This window comes from Equus caballus, chromosome 6 (assembly GCF_041296265.1).
Source record: "Equus caballus isolate H_3958 breed thoroughbred chromosome 6, TB-T2T, whole genome shotgun sequence".
In the NCBI taxonomy this organism is placed as follows: Eukaryota; Metazoa; Chordata; class Mammalia; order Perissodactyla; family Equidae; genus Equus; species Equus caballus.
Genome location: NC_091689.1, coordinates 51,518,935 through 51,531,625, shown reverse-complemented (window position 1 = coordinate 51,531,625; position 12,691 = coordinate 51,518,935). Strand labels below are relative to the sequence as shown.

At 38.8% G+C, this 12,691-nt stretch overlaps 1 protein-coding gene across 7 annotated transcripts; it reads left to right on the top strand.

The window, feature by feature from the left end:
* Nucleotides 1-5,071: 5,071 nt before the first annotated feature.
* On the top strand, nt 5,072-11,435 carry LOC100065075 (protein mago nashi homolog 2). 7 transcript variants are annotated; one of them, XM_001500320.5, is made up of 5 exons: nt 5,072-5,250; nt 6,715-6,773; nt 7,461-7,571; nt 9,526-9,608; nt 11,073-11,435. In XM_001500320.5, the coding sequence occupies exons 1-5, from the start codon at nt 5,157-5,159 to the stop codon at nt 11,170-11,172; spliced, it is 447 nt and encodes a 148-aa protein (XP_001500370.1). In that variant the 5' UTR covers nt 5,072-5,156; the 3' UTR covers nt 11,173-11,435. The 7 variants fall into 7 exon arrangements, with proteins under 7 accessions (XP_001500370.1, XP_070126003.1, XP_070126004.1 ...); XM_070269902.1 differs by having other exon boundaries at nt 5,085-5,377; nt 6,671-6,773; XM_070269903.1 differs by having other exon boundaries at nt 5,088-5,250; nt 6,671-6,773.
* Nucleotides 11,436-12,691: the final 1,256 nt, after the last annotated feature.

Sequence of the window (12,691 nt, the reverse complement as noted above, 5' to 3'; positions counted from 1 at the left end):
TATGTGTCCTTCTGTTTAGGTAGGGTTGCTCTTGCTGCAGGTGCCTGGGGAGGCTAGGCTGTCTCCCTAGCCAGCTAGTTGTGATGCTCAGCTGCGTGTGGCTGCTATGGACCCTTTAGTTACTTTATCAGGCATGGGGAGCCCTAGCACAGTTGGCTGCAAGGTCTTGTAGCACAATCCTGGTGCAGTTTACCTGTTAAGTGAGTAGGCCCCTGTGTGGCTAGTTGCTAGGCTCAGGGGCTTACAATTGCTGCAGGACTCTGGCCTGCAAGGCTGTTGTCAGCTCTTTCAGGATTTTAGCTGAGTGAGGCTGGCCCCAGGTATGAGAGCGGCCAATTGTTTCAGGTTTTGGAAGGTGGGTCCAATTCCCTATGTGGCTGTATAAGAAGCACAAATGTGCTGCAGCTGACAAGCCCCATTGCCTGTAGGGCCACAGATACCAGCAATACAGTCCTGCCCCATGCAATGCCCCAATACACTGAAGCAGACCCTGTAACACCACTGCAGAGGAACCCCACACTCTAGCAATGTAGGTCTGATCCTAGTGCATGCTGTGCCCTGCAGAAGCAGACCCACTCGCCTGGCTGGAACATTTCCAGGCACCCCACCTATGTGGGCCCACAAGTTGCCCGAGTGCTTGCTTTTGGGTGGGACCAGTCCCTAGGGTGGGCTGCCTGCCCTGGCTGAGCCAGATTAAATCAGTGTTCTAGTGGGTGGCACGGACACTTGAGTTAATAGTCCAGGGGAACTACTCCAATGGCATCTTCTAGCATCTGTGTCAGCACACCTATACTAGGTCACAATAATGGCTGCCACCAATGTCTCAGTCTCTGAGGAGGGGTCACCTCTCACTAAGATGCACCCAGAGCCTATCAGTTGAGTCTATTTTCACCCAAGGACTGAGCACCTTTCTTTCTGGTGATTTTAGCTTGGTTTCTGAAATGGGTGAATTTGTGTTGGGGCCCTTTAAGAATAGCCTCTTTTCCCCCTTATGTCCAATAGCTTTTCTGAGGGTATTCCCTGATGTAGTTAATAGCCAGCAAAGCCAGATATTATAACACTTGTCTCGGTTGTGCTGAGTCCAAAAGCTGCTTATTGTGGTAATGTTGTCACACTCCTATCCCCCATTCCTCCAGGGAAAGCTTCATACCTGAAGATTGCTCCCCACTGGGGCTAAGAAGTGCCATGTCTCTCAGGTGGCTTTTTTTCTCTCCAGAAAGGAACATCTGCCCCTTCCACCTCAAGCAGCAGTGTCCCTTGTTGTGGGGGTCTTTTTTATCCAGGTTTCAGTTCTCTCTCTGGGGTAACTGTTCCAAGAGTAGCTGTAAATTTGTTGTGTCTGTGGGAAGAGGTGAGTGCAGAATCCACCTATGCCAACATCTTGACACTATCTTTCTTATTTACTTCTTAACTGCCTCACAAGGGTGGTTTGAAGCTGACCACAGATAGGTTGCATTAGCAAAGGTATAAATATTCTTAATTTGGCTTCATTTAAGCAGCTCAAACATTTATTTTCATAAATAAACTGTAGTGATACCAGCTTTGAAGCCCTAATTTGAAGTCCATGGTAACTGAAATTGAGATTTCTCAATGTTCAAAAAATAGTTTCACTATTTCCACTCCAAGTAAAAATGTATAAAATGGTTCTTACATAACTGCACTGTCCAGTACAGTAGCCAGTGGACATGTGGCTATTTAAATATTACATTAATACAAATTAAGTAGTATTTAAAAATAATTCAGTTCCTCAGTCTCACTAGCCAAATTTCAAGTGTTCAGCAGCCGTTCAGAACATTTCTGCATCTCTGTTTGTAACATCCAAGAAGACCACAAAACACAAATGCTTTATCTATCACTTTGCAATCCTTGTGGTGATATCACATACAAGCCCTGGTCGTCTAGTAGTTAAGATTTGGCGTTCTCACCACTATGGCCCAGGTTTGTTTTCCCATCAGGGAACCGCACTACCTGTCTGTTGTCATACTGTGGCATCTGCATGTTGCTGTGATGCTGAAAGCTCTGCTGCCAGTATTTCAAATACCAGCAGGGTCACCCATGGTGGAGAGGTTTCAGTGGAGCTTCCAGACTAAGACAGACTAGGAAGAAGGACTTGGCCACCCACTTCCAAACAATTGGCCATGAAAACCCTGTGAATAGCAGCACAGCACTGTCTGATACAGCACAGGAAGGTGAGAGGATGGCATGAAAGACCAGGCATGGTTCAGCCCTGTTGGGAGGCATTCATCTCTGTTCTACACAGGATCCCTAGGAGCTGGAAATGACTAGATGGCACTAACATAGTGATACTAAAGATAAACATTTTGGCATTTTTTACAGGCTAAATATATGAAGGATTAAGGAAATACATTTCATCTTAAAAAGAGGGTTAGAGACGACTAGTCTTGAGCTCAGAGGTCTTTTTAGCGGACAAAGACAGTAACTGGTCCACAGATAAAGATCCTAATACTGTATGTTCTCTAAGTTCCATAGTTACAGGTCTGGTTCTTGTAGCTCTCTTTCAGTAGGCATGAAGATGAACACTAGCATGTGTCTAAATCTGAAGGAAATGCATTAAGGAGTCTAAAGATATTGAATGAGGCTCCCTACAAAAGCCCACAAATGGATTATGCCTATATTTTCAGAGATACTATGGAATATTGTCAGATTTCTGTGGGTTATTCTTGTAAGTACAATGACCAACTCATCTCAGTTTGCCTGAGACTTTCCAGGTTTTAAAACCGAAAGTCCCTCATCCCAGGAAACTCCTCAGTCCTGGGCAAACTGAAATGGTTAATTTTCACCCTAGTGGTAAGGAATGGTTCTTTAAGTTTCTTGTGTATTTTTCATAATGGCAGGCTATAGTAGGAACTGAATAATTTTTCTGTATTAACACTTATACAATGGTTAACATGGATTTCTATATTGACAGTTATACAATTGTTAATATAGACTCAACATAATCTGGCCTAGTCTGCCTTTCTAGTTATTCTATTTCCATGAACCTTATGTTCTAGCTATACTCTTTTTGGCTTTCCTAAATCAAGCATTTTCACACACCTGTGCCTTTGCTTAGGCTATGTTCTTCTTGGAATGTTTTTCCATCCCTCTGAACACATACTGAACTTATCCAACAGGGTCTAATTCAAATAGCAGACCTTGTCACATGCCTTTCCCTGATACTTCCTTTTCTTTAATTTCCTCTATTCCCCAATAAAGTGACTTGCTTCTTCTGTTGTACTACCAGCATTAAAAAAAATTCTTTCTCATCCCAATTGCTCCCTTGTGCTAATATTTGTCTACATGTTTGCTCTCTTTTCTAAACTACAAGTGCAAAGTGCTCTTTCTTTCTTTCTTTTGGTTAGGAAGATTGGCCCTTAGCTAACAACTGTTGCCAATTTTCCTCTTTTTCCTTGATGAAGATTGGCCCTGCACTAATATCTGTGCCAATCTTCCTCTATTTTGTATGTGGTACACCACCACAGCACGGCTTGATGGTGGTGTGTAGGTCCACACCGGGGATCCAAACTCATGAACCCTGGGCCACTGATGCAGCAGGTGTGAACTTAACCACTAGGCCACTGGGCCAGGCCCAGCTCTATCTTTTTATTACTGGTGTCCATCCCTTCCTGGTACACAGGAAATGCTTGTCAAACAGGCTTAGAGATGGTGAATAATCCAACGTCTTTGTTGTTTTTTTTTTATTTTAAAGACTTTTATTTTTCCTTTTTCTCCCCAAAGCCCCCCAGTACATAGTTGTGTATTTTCAGTTGTGAGTCCTTCTACTTGTGGCATGTGGGACGCTGCCTCAGCATGCCCTGATGAGCAGTGCCATGTCCGCGCCCAGGATCCAAACCAGTGAAACCCTGGGCTGCTGCAGCGGAGCACGTAAATTTAACCACTCAGCCATGGGGCCAGCCCCAGGTTATTTTTTTTTTAAATCTTCATTTTTTTTCCTTTTTTCTTTTAAAGATTAGGACCTGAGCTAACAACTGTTGCCAATCTTTGTTTTTTTTCCCCTTCTTCTTCTCCCAAAAGCCCCCCAGTACACAGTTGTATATCCTAGTTATGAGTGCCTCTGCTTGTACTGTGAGGGACACTGCCTCAGCATGGCCTGATGAGCGGTGCCATGTCCAGCCCAGGATCCTAACCTGCCAAACACTGGGCCACTGAAGTGGAGCACAAGAACTTAACCACTTGGCCATGGGTCCTGCCCCTTAGGTCTTCTGACCACCACTCTTTCTACTAAATCCCACTGAAAGTTAAAGGTCATCCAAAAGCCAGGATTACATTGTGTGTGGATAAAATAAGAGTGATCAATAATATTTGAAAAATAAACTTTGTGTAAAAGGTCAGCTTGTCTTTCCCCATCATTCAAAACCTATCCTATACTACGGCATTCATTTACTTGTCCAATTTAGTTTTATCTGGTAAGAAACGTGGGCTAAAACATTTGATCTTAAGCCAAATTGCCAAAACTCCACAGTCCACTAAAGGTTAACCCTTATTAAATGAAAGAAGCTTTGCTATTAAAAGGATCTCTTTTATACCATGTCAGGAATTTTCAGTTTCAATGTATTCTTCAAAATTGCAGACGTTTTGTCCGATGGATTCTTTCTACTTTGTCTCCACTAATATAGGCCTCTAGCTGGCGGATAACTAGTAATTCTTGTCCAAAGGGGAAAGCCTCGAGTTAGGAATCTAGCAGGAGAAAAGGGTTGTATTCCAGGTCTGCCAGTGATTCTGGGCTTTTTCTTTCCTCATCCCACCAGGTAAAGTGGAATAATGCCACATCAACCTCACAAGATCCCACAAGAATTAGAGACCCGAATAAAAAGACTTGCAGACCTTAGTCCTAAGCCCGTAGAAAATGCTGTTACATCTTCACACTCCTATGCTTTGCTAATATAATATGATCCACTTAATTTTGAAAGGAGTGTGCTTACAATCGTAGTAAAGCAAAACTCACGCGGCTACTACCCGCCATCCTGTGCATCCGGGTCTCTTCCGCGAGACGCCGCTTTCCCGCTTTCCAACCGGGACACGGGAGGCGGAAAGGGCGCGCGGGCAGTGACGATTTTTTCCTGGGCGACTGACGTCACTGCTAGGCGCCCGGCGGCACGTTGGCCGGGTCTTCTGCAGGCTTTCTAGGGGCAAAAATGGCCATGGCCAGCGATTTTTACTTGCGCTACTACGTAGGGCACAAGGGGAAATTTGGACACGAGTTTCTGGAGTTTGAGTTTCGACCGGACGGTGAGCAGAGGAGGGGCCGCTGGCGCCGCCCCCAGCGTGGTGCTGAGCTGGGGAAGGAAGCGAGGCGGACCTGCAGCGGAGGAGGCGGGGTGGGGCGAGCAGCTTCCGCGGGCTGCGAGTGTGCAATGTGAGCTGAGGCCACTGCTTGAAAGACGAAGCAATAGGAGTTTAAGAGTATAGTAGGAGGCATAAATCGGTTTCGTGAACGAAAGATAGTTAGTGGGTGTACATTAATTCAGAAAAGCTAATCCTGCCAGATGCTGAAAAGCTGAACCCACGTGAATCAGAATCCCAGAATCAGCGCAGCGCTGGGGACCTTGCAGGTCATCTAGTTTATCTACCTAATACATAACATGATCATTTCTGAAAACGTCTCCACCCCGCAGCGATCCATGGATGCTGATATTCTTCCTGTGACCAGTAACTTTCTGATTACCCATTCATCCATTTTATTCATTCGGTCGCTGTATGTAAGGCAACGTGTCGAAAAACGAATGAGACCTGTTCCGGAGGGGGGCGCCCGACGAGTAGAAAAATGAGTGTAATGATGTCTTTTGCGTACTTAAATACAGTTATTCTTCTTTGGATGCCTTAAGAATACAAAAAAAGCAGAGTGGTTAGATCTACGAGAAAGAATCGGGAAAAGCTTCTTTAAAGAAGGTGGCGGTTGAGAGGAGTCTTGAGAGTATTTTTCTTGGTCTCTAAGGGAGAAACGTTCATATTAAAATTAGCTATAAATCAGCTAAGCCACTGGCCAGCCTTTATCCAGAAGCAGCACATAGTTTGTATGCTTCCTAGTCACAATTCTAAAATATTAGCATTGTCGTATTATATGCATACATTTGAAGGAAAATAATTAACAGAGAACATTTTGGAGTAGTGGGGAAAGCCTGAGTATCGGAAGAAGGTAAATCTAGATCTGAATCTTGTGTGACCCTGGGCAGGTTTTACTTAACTCTGTTTTCTCAACTATGAATAGGTGAGAGAAGAAAACCTACTTCTTAGTGTTGTTTTATGGATTAGATTAAGTCTTCTGGGTAAATCACTGAGCACCAATACAGACATACAACATAAATTTTAAAAGAAATATTTGTTCCTTTTTCAGATTCCATGTGTAGTTCATGACATAGCTTAAGAAAATGAGACTTAGAAATGGCCCTCCCATTATATTGCATTACATTGAAGGCATGGAATACTTAAAAATTATATCAAATATTTAAAAATTATATCAAAGGCATGGAGTATTGAAAAATTTGACTGGCTTCAACTGCAGACAATTTACCAGTAAATTTTTGAGTATCTACATGTCTAGCATTGATCTTATGCTAGGAGGGAGGAAATAATTAATAAAAATAGTAGTATAAAATAGCTTTTATTTTCAAAATTGCTTACGATGTTGTTTCTTTATTTTTTGTTTTAGCAGTTTTTGCTGTTATAGATTGAATTTTTTTCCACTCCCCACAGGAAAGCTTAGATATGCCAACAACAGCAATTACAAAAATGATGTCATGATCAGAAAAGAGGTAAGTTTCTTTCGCATGTCTGATTTTTTACATTTGGCTCATTTTCCTCATGTCTGTGTTGAATTTACAAAAGTAACATCTAAGGCTGTATTGTAAAGAAGGTAATTAATAGATTGAAAAGGGATTCTGCTTAAATTAGGTATAATTGTACCTTCTGTAACAACAAAAGAAGCAATCTGAATATATTAATTTGTAATCCCACATTTGAACATATCACTTAATTCATTTTATAATTAGTCATTTTACTCTATTCACTATTAATTGATAATCATGATTTAACACAGTATAATTTTAAATGAAAGACTCAAAAGTTAGAGATAGAAAGTTCAGCACACTGTGACGTGCACTTGCATTTGTCTCTGTTCACCTCATAGATTTTGCGTTGTCACCTTTAAGCACTTGGAGATATTTGAGTCTCATGTTACAAAGGCAGAATACAGGGTTTTAAAAGAGGGGTGGTGATGTGAAGAGGGAAAATATATATATTAAAGGAAAGGGCAAGAGAGTGGGAAAAAATCATGGGATGAATCATTCTCTCCTGTCTTGTACTTTTAGAATCAGAATTAAATTTTTCTGTGATATTCTGTTTGAATATTCAGCGCTCATAACTGCGTCTTATTATTTACTTTTGAATTATGAGAAGAAATAGAGAGGCATTATGAAATTTTTATTATAACTTATTTTCAGGCTTATGTACACAAGAGTGTAATGGAAGAATTGAAGAGGATTATTGATGACAGTGAAATTACAAAAGAAGATGATGCTTTGTGGCCTCCCCCTGACAGGGTCGGCCGACAGGTTTGTATTTGGTGATTCTGTAGATGCATAAATGTTAAAAACTGATAACGTAATTGCTGTGTTTCTCTTTATTTAAAATAGATCCTTATTGATTCTTTGGTTATCTCTTTAGAAGGCACCTGGTAAATACTCTTTAATTTTGTTTTACTTAGCCTCATTTTCTGTGCTTCCTCCTAGTAGGAGTCGATGCATAGCTCTAAATTTAAATCTGCATCCTTTTGAACAGTCTCTGTAGCCACCACAAAGTTAGGATGTTTTCACATTGTTGTGAATAATTTGTATTGTACGTTAATCACTTTTATTAGGAATAAGTACAGGTGTATGTTAAATTCGAGACTTAGGATCTCATTGACTATGTAAAATTTACTGTCTCCAAATTTACAACTTTGAAAATTCTTATTTGCATCTTTATGCCCCAGAGAGAGATTTGATTGGTTTCTTTGTTCAAACTGACCATTGGTTTTGCCTCTCATATTCCCTTCAGAGTAACTGATGTGTCTCAAAGGGCTTCTGAAGAGCTCTGAAGGCCTGATTTCTCTCTGTAGAAAGACAGTTTGATTTCTGAATTGGGTCTTTTCAATTCTTGGAGAAATTGGATAAACCCCTGGAGGAAGAAACTTTTAATTTCACTTTTGTATGTTCCTGAGGATTATGCTTTGTAACACCTTCTTTGCCTAGAAGAAAATGTGGAGAAATCTAACATGCTGACACTCTAGCAGTAACTTAACCCTTCTATTTAAAAAAAAAAAAAACATTATTTAGGAAAGCAAAGGTAATAGCAGTATTTATTTTATGCGTTGGAAATACATAAAAGGTAAATTTAGATAGTATGTTTTATGCATATGTGCATATGTACTAAAAAACAAACAATAGCAGTGAACTCTTTATGTCTTTTAGATTCAGGGAGAGCCCAGTATTTTCATCTACCCATTTGATGATGTGTTCATGTGTTTTGGTTGGTGGGGAGGATTAGGCATGCTCTGGAAGTTGTCTGTTGGATCTTCAGATTAAAGATTTTATGACTTTGAGAGTCTCACTTAACTTTGCATTGTGTGTGTGCCTTAGGCTGTGCATAATTAAGTCTTCTGATCAAATGTGTAGCTAAGTCTGTCTTTAATGTCATCTCTTACTTAACCTGAAAAGTCACAGACATAGCCTCTTAATTACTGGTTTTAGATTTGCAGATAAAATATAGAGAAAAACTTACACAGTGATCCTGGCACACTGGGAACATCTACTTTATGGTGTTTGTTTTACTAGTTCTTAATGTTTTGTAAACTCAAAAGAGTCTGAGTCTTTTAGCCTTACAATCCAGGATTCAAATATCAGTGGTTGTAAATTAGTAGTTGTAAATATCAACAAGTATTTTCCTATGCTTTGTGAATCTTGGATTTCACATTTGTAAAATGAGCCTAATAGAGCCTACCTGATAAGGGTATTTTAGGGATTACAGATAATGTTTGTAAAGTCCCTAGCAGCAGGACCTGGCACATAATAGGTACCAAAGTGGTGCTATTATTATTATGCATTTTGTTTTTAGAGCCCAGTAGAAAGGGTAAATGTGTTTGTATTTATCATATTAAAAATAGGCTTATACACATATTATTATTTTTACATCATTGGGCTTCAAAGTGATGCCTTCAGTTTGTTCTGACGTTATAAGAAACGTTTGTGTGTCACTTTTAGGTATATTGTTCATTTTATAGTATCTTCTTTAAGAGATCTCTGGAAAGCACTTTTGGTTGGTCCCAGCATTGGGGACTGTTGAGCAGTTGCTGAGGTTCTTATTTTATAGACACGGTTTACGTCTAACAGATCAAGTGTCCTTTTTGCTTTCCTTCTCTGTGACTGCTAGAAAACTTGCAGCTAAAATTGGGACCTTTTGGTAGCAAGAATACAGATATCTCTGGGAAGGATTTTTATATTAACTACATTTCTCTTTTATTTTTTTCAGGAGCTTGAAATTGTAATTGGAGATGAACACATTTCTTTCACCACATCAAAAATAGGTTCTCTTATTGATGTAAATCAGTCAAAGTAAGTGTGTTAAAGCAGTTTGACTAAATTGATAAAATTTATCTCTAACAGAGAGAGAACTATAGCCAGGTTGCTAAGATTATTTCAATGGCACCCTATCAGTTTATTAGCCAGCTGTAATTCTGATTCTTATGTCATTGAAGACTTGTTATCAAAGAAGTTAGCAGAGTATTTAATTGATTGCCAAAAAATTCTTAATCTAACAACATAATAATGCCCAAGTTTTTATTAACTGCTTTTTTTGTAAAAATCTGTAAACAGTATGACAAAATTTAAAAGAAATCCTCATTGGGTTATATCAGCCTCATTAGCCCCATATCACATCATTCTCCTCTACCTCAAATAAATGGGAAAAATCCAGTAGAGCTTAAGTATGGTTTTAGCTACCTCATCCTCACAAGTTCTAGGTCCCTGTAGCACATACCATTGTCTTTGTGTGAAAAATCTGTTTCCAGTTCTTTCTTTCTACTCTTTCCCCTTAAAATGTCCTCACTGTGCTTTTCCTATCACTTTAAATTGTAATAACTTATTTGTTTGCTTTGCTGGTTTGCATGTGAGCTCCCTGAGAACCTTGCTGTGTCTCCAAAGTTAGCACAGTGCCTGGCCCACACATAGGAGCTTTATGAATATTTATTACAGGAAAGGAGAAAGGAATGAATGCCTAAAAAATATTGGATACAGAAGGCTGTGTTCATAGAGACTGACCAGACATTTTTAAACTATCAAGTTTATTTTCCCTACAGTTGGTGAGGATGTGGCATTCATACCCACTGGGATTGTAAATTGGTACAGTGTTTTTGGAAATAAATTTGACAATATGCTTTAAAAGCTGTTGATATTTTACTCACCTTTGTCCTAGTAATTTCATTTCTGAGCATCTCTTCTGGGGAAATATTCTCAAATAATGAAAAAGCTGTTATTCATAAAGATGGTCATTGAAGCCTTATTTATAATTGGAAAGAAATCCAAATGTCTAACAAGGAGAGAATTGTTAAATTAACTAAAAATTATTTGTGAATTTTTTTAATGTAATGGAAATTAATAATAAAAAGGGCACAGGGAATGATTTTAGTTATTAAAAAAATAGAGCAACATCAAAATATTTATAGTTACTCCGTGTGGAGTGACATATAGTATTGCAAGTATTTTTTTATATCTTTATAATTTTATCTGCTTTATAGATTTTTGTGATACATAGCTATTACTTTTATGAGAAAATGAACACTTTAAATATGAAATGAATACTGGTGAAGAAAATTTATATTTCTTTCTTACAGAAAAGATAGAGATGGTAATTGTTCAGTATGTTCATTATAGTTACCAGCAAATTCTCCCCTTCTCCTTGCTTCCTTTAAGTAAATTTTTTAGGTTTTTGGTTTTTGTTTTGTTTTAGGAATTAACTTAGAAAATTATGTTGTTTCATTCTAGAAACCAGAAAGTAACTCTTACCTTTTTAAATTTTAGGGATCCTGAAGGCCTTCGAGTATTTTACTATTTGGTACAGGACCTGAAATGTTTAGTTTTTAGTCTTATTGGATTACATTTCAAGATTAAACCGATCTAAATTGTATGTTTTTTGAAGCTGCTTTTATATTTAATTAAGGGATGGGTAAGGGAGGGCTTATTTACAATACTGGGCTTTTTATGAATGTGAAACAGACAAATTTTTTTTGTATGCAAAGTGAAAGTAAGAAAATACATAAACAAGCTTGATTGTTATCCTCACTTGGGTCCAAGTGGGTTGGACAGTCCCCACACACATTAAATTCTGTAAATAAAAGCCACCTTTCTTTGAAATTGTGCTCCAATAAAACATATCAAAGCCTGGATGGAGAGTGTTTTTTTTTTTCATGAGTCTATGTCTCTGATTTACTTTAAAGATTATAAAACTTTGTTTTAGTAGGTGAATCCTAGGGCAGAAGTTGTTTCAAGTAGAAATGTGTAGCCAGATTCGCACCCATTAAAGGCAATTGTACATCTTCCCTTGTTTCTTCCATACTTGATGAGATTTAATTTTTTGGTCCTTATAGAAATTGTTTACAGAAAGTCCGGGATTTTTTACATTTATCACAAACTCCTCAGAGATTATTCACATTTAAATATTTTTGGTATAAGCAGAGATTGCCTAAAGGGTTACAAGAGTAAAGTCAGTACCCCAAGTTAGGCACATCTCTAATTATGCCCTTATTTCTTATTTCACCATATATGTATTTTGTGTATCTGTGGGAACTAAATGAGTTCTCAGCTTTACATATTATTTAAAACTTACCCTTAAACACATACATGTGTGAGTGTATTTATTCATTTATTAATTCATATTTTAACTCCTAATGAACACAGGTCCCAGTCATGTTTCCCAGTTCCCTTCAACCTTTTTCTTATAGACTCGATCTTTCATTCCTTCTGTTAGTAACCATGCCTGTGGTATGCTGTTATTCCTCTGGCTGAACCCCTACTCTTTAAAAGTGTGCAGTCGTAATCCACTTGCCCCAGGGACCAGTCAGGACTGACCTTAGGGTGCAAGAATTAGTCTCTGAAGCCTTGCCAGGATTCTTGAGCAGCTGGACTCCAGAGCTACTGTGTCCAGTAAACTTTGAGATAATAGAAATGTTCTCTATCTGTGCAGTCCAATAGGGTGGCCACTAGCTGTTACATGTGGCTACTGAGTACTTGCGATGTGGCCAGTGTAATTGAATTTATAGTTGTCTTCCAACATTTTACGAAAAATTTCAAACATAGAAAACAGTTGAAAGAATTGTAGGATCTACACCCATATGCCAATCTAGATTCTGTAATTAACATTTTATTATGCTGTAATAAGTCAATTATAATAAATCATGTCCTGTTGATTTTTCACTTAAGGGTGGAATAACTCGTGTAATTGATGCCAATGGACTGCTTTTTTTTGTGTGCTATTTAATTTTTATTAAATTTATATAGCCACATGTGGCTTGTGGCTACCTTTTGGACAGAGAAGCCCTAGAACCTGGCTTGGTAGCCTGTTTGCCACGGAGTGCTATTTGGTCCTTTACACTGTATAAAAATGCATGGCCATCCCCTTCAGAGTTTTCATGGAAAGTCAC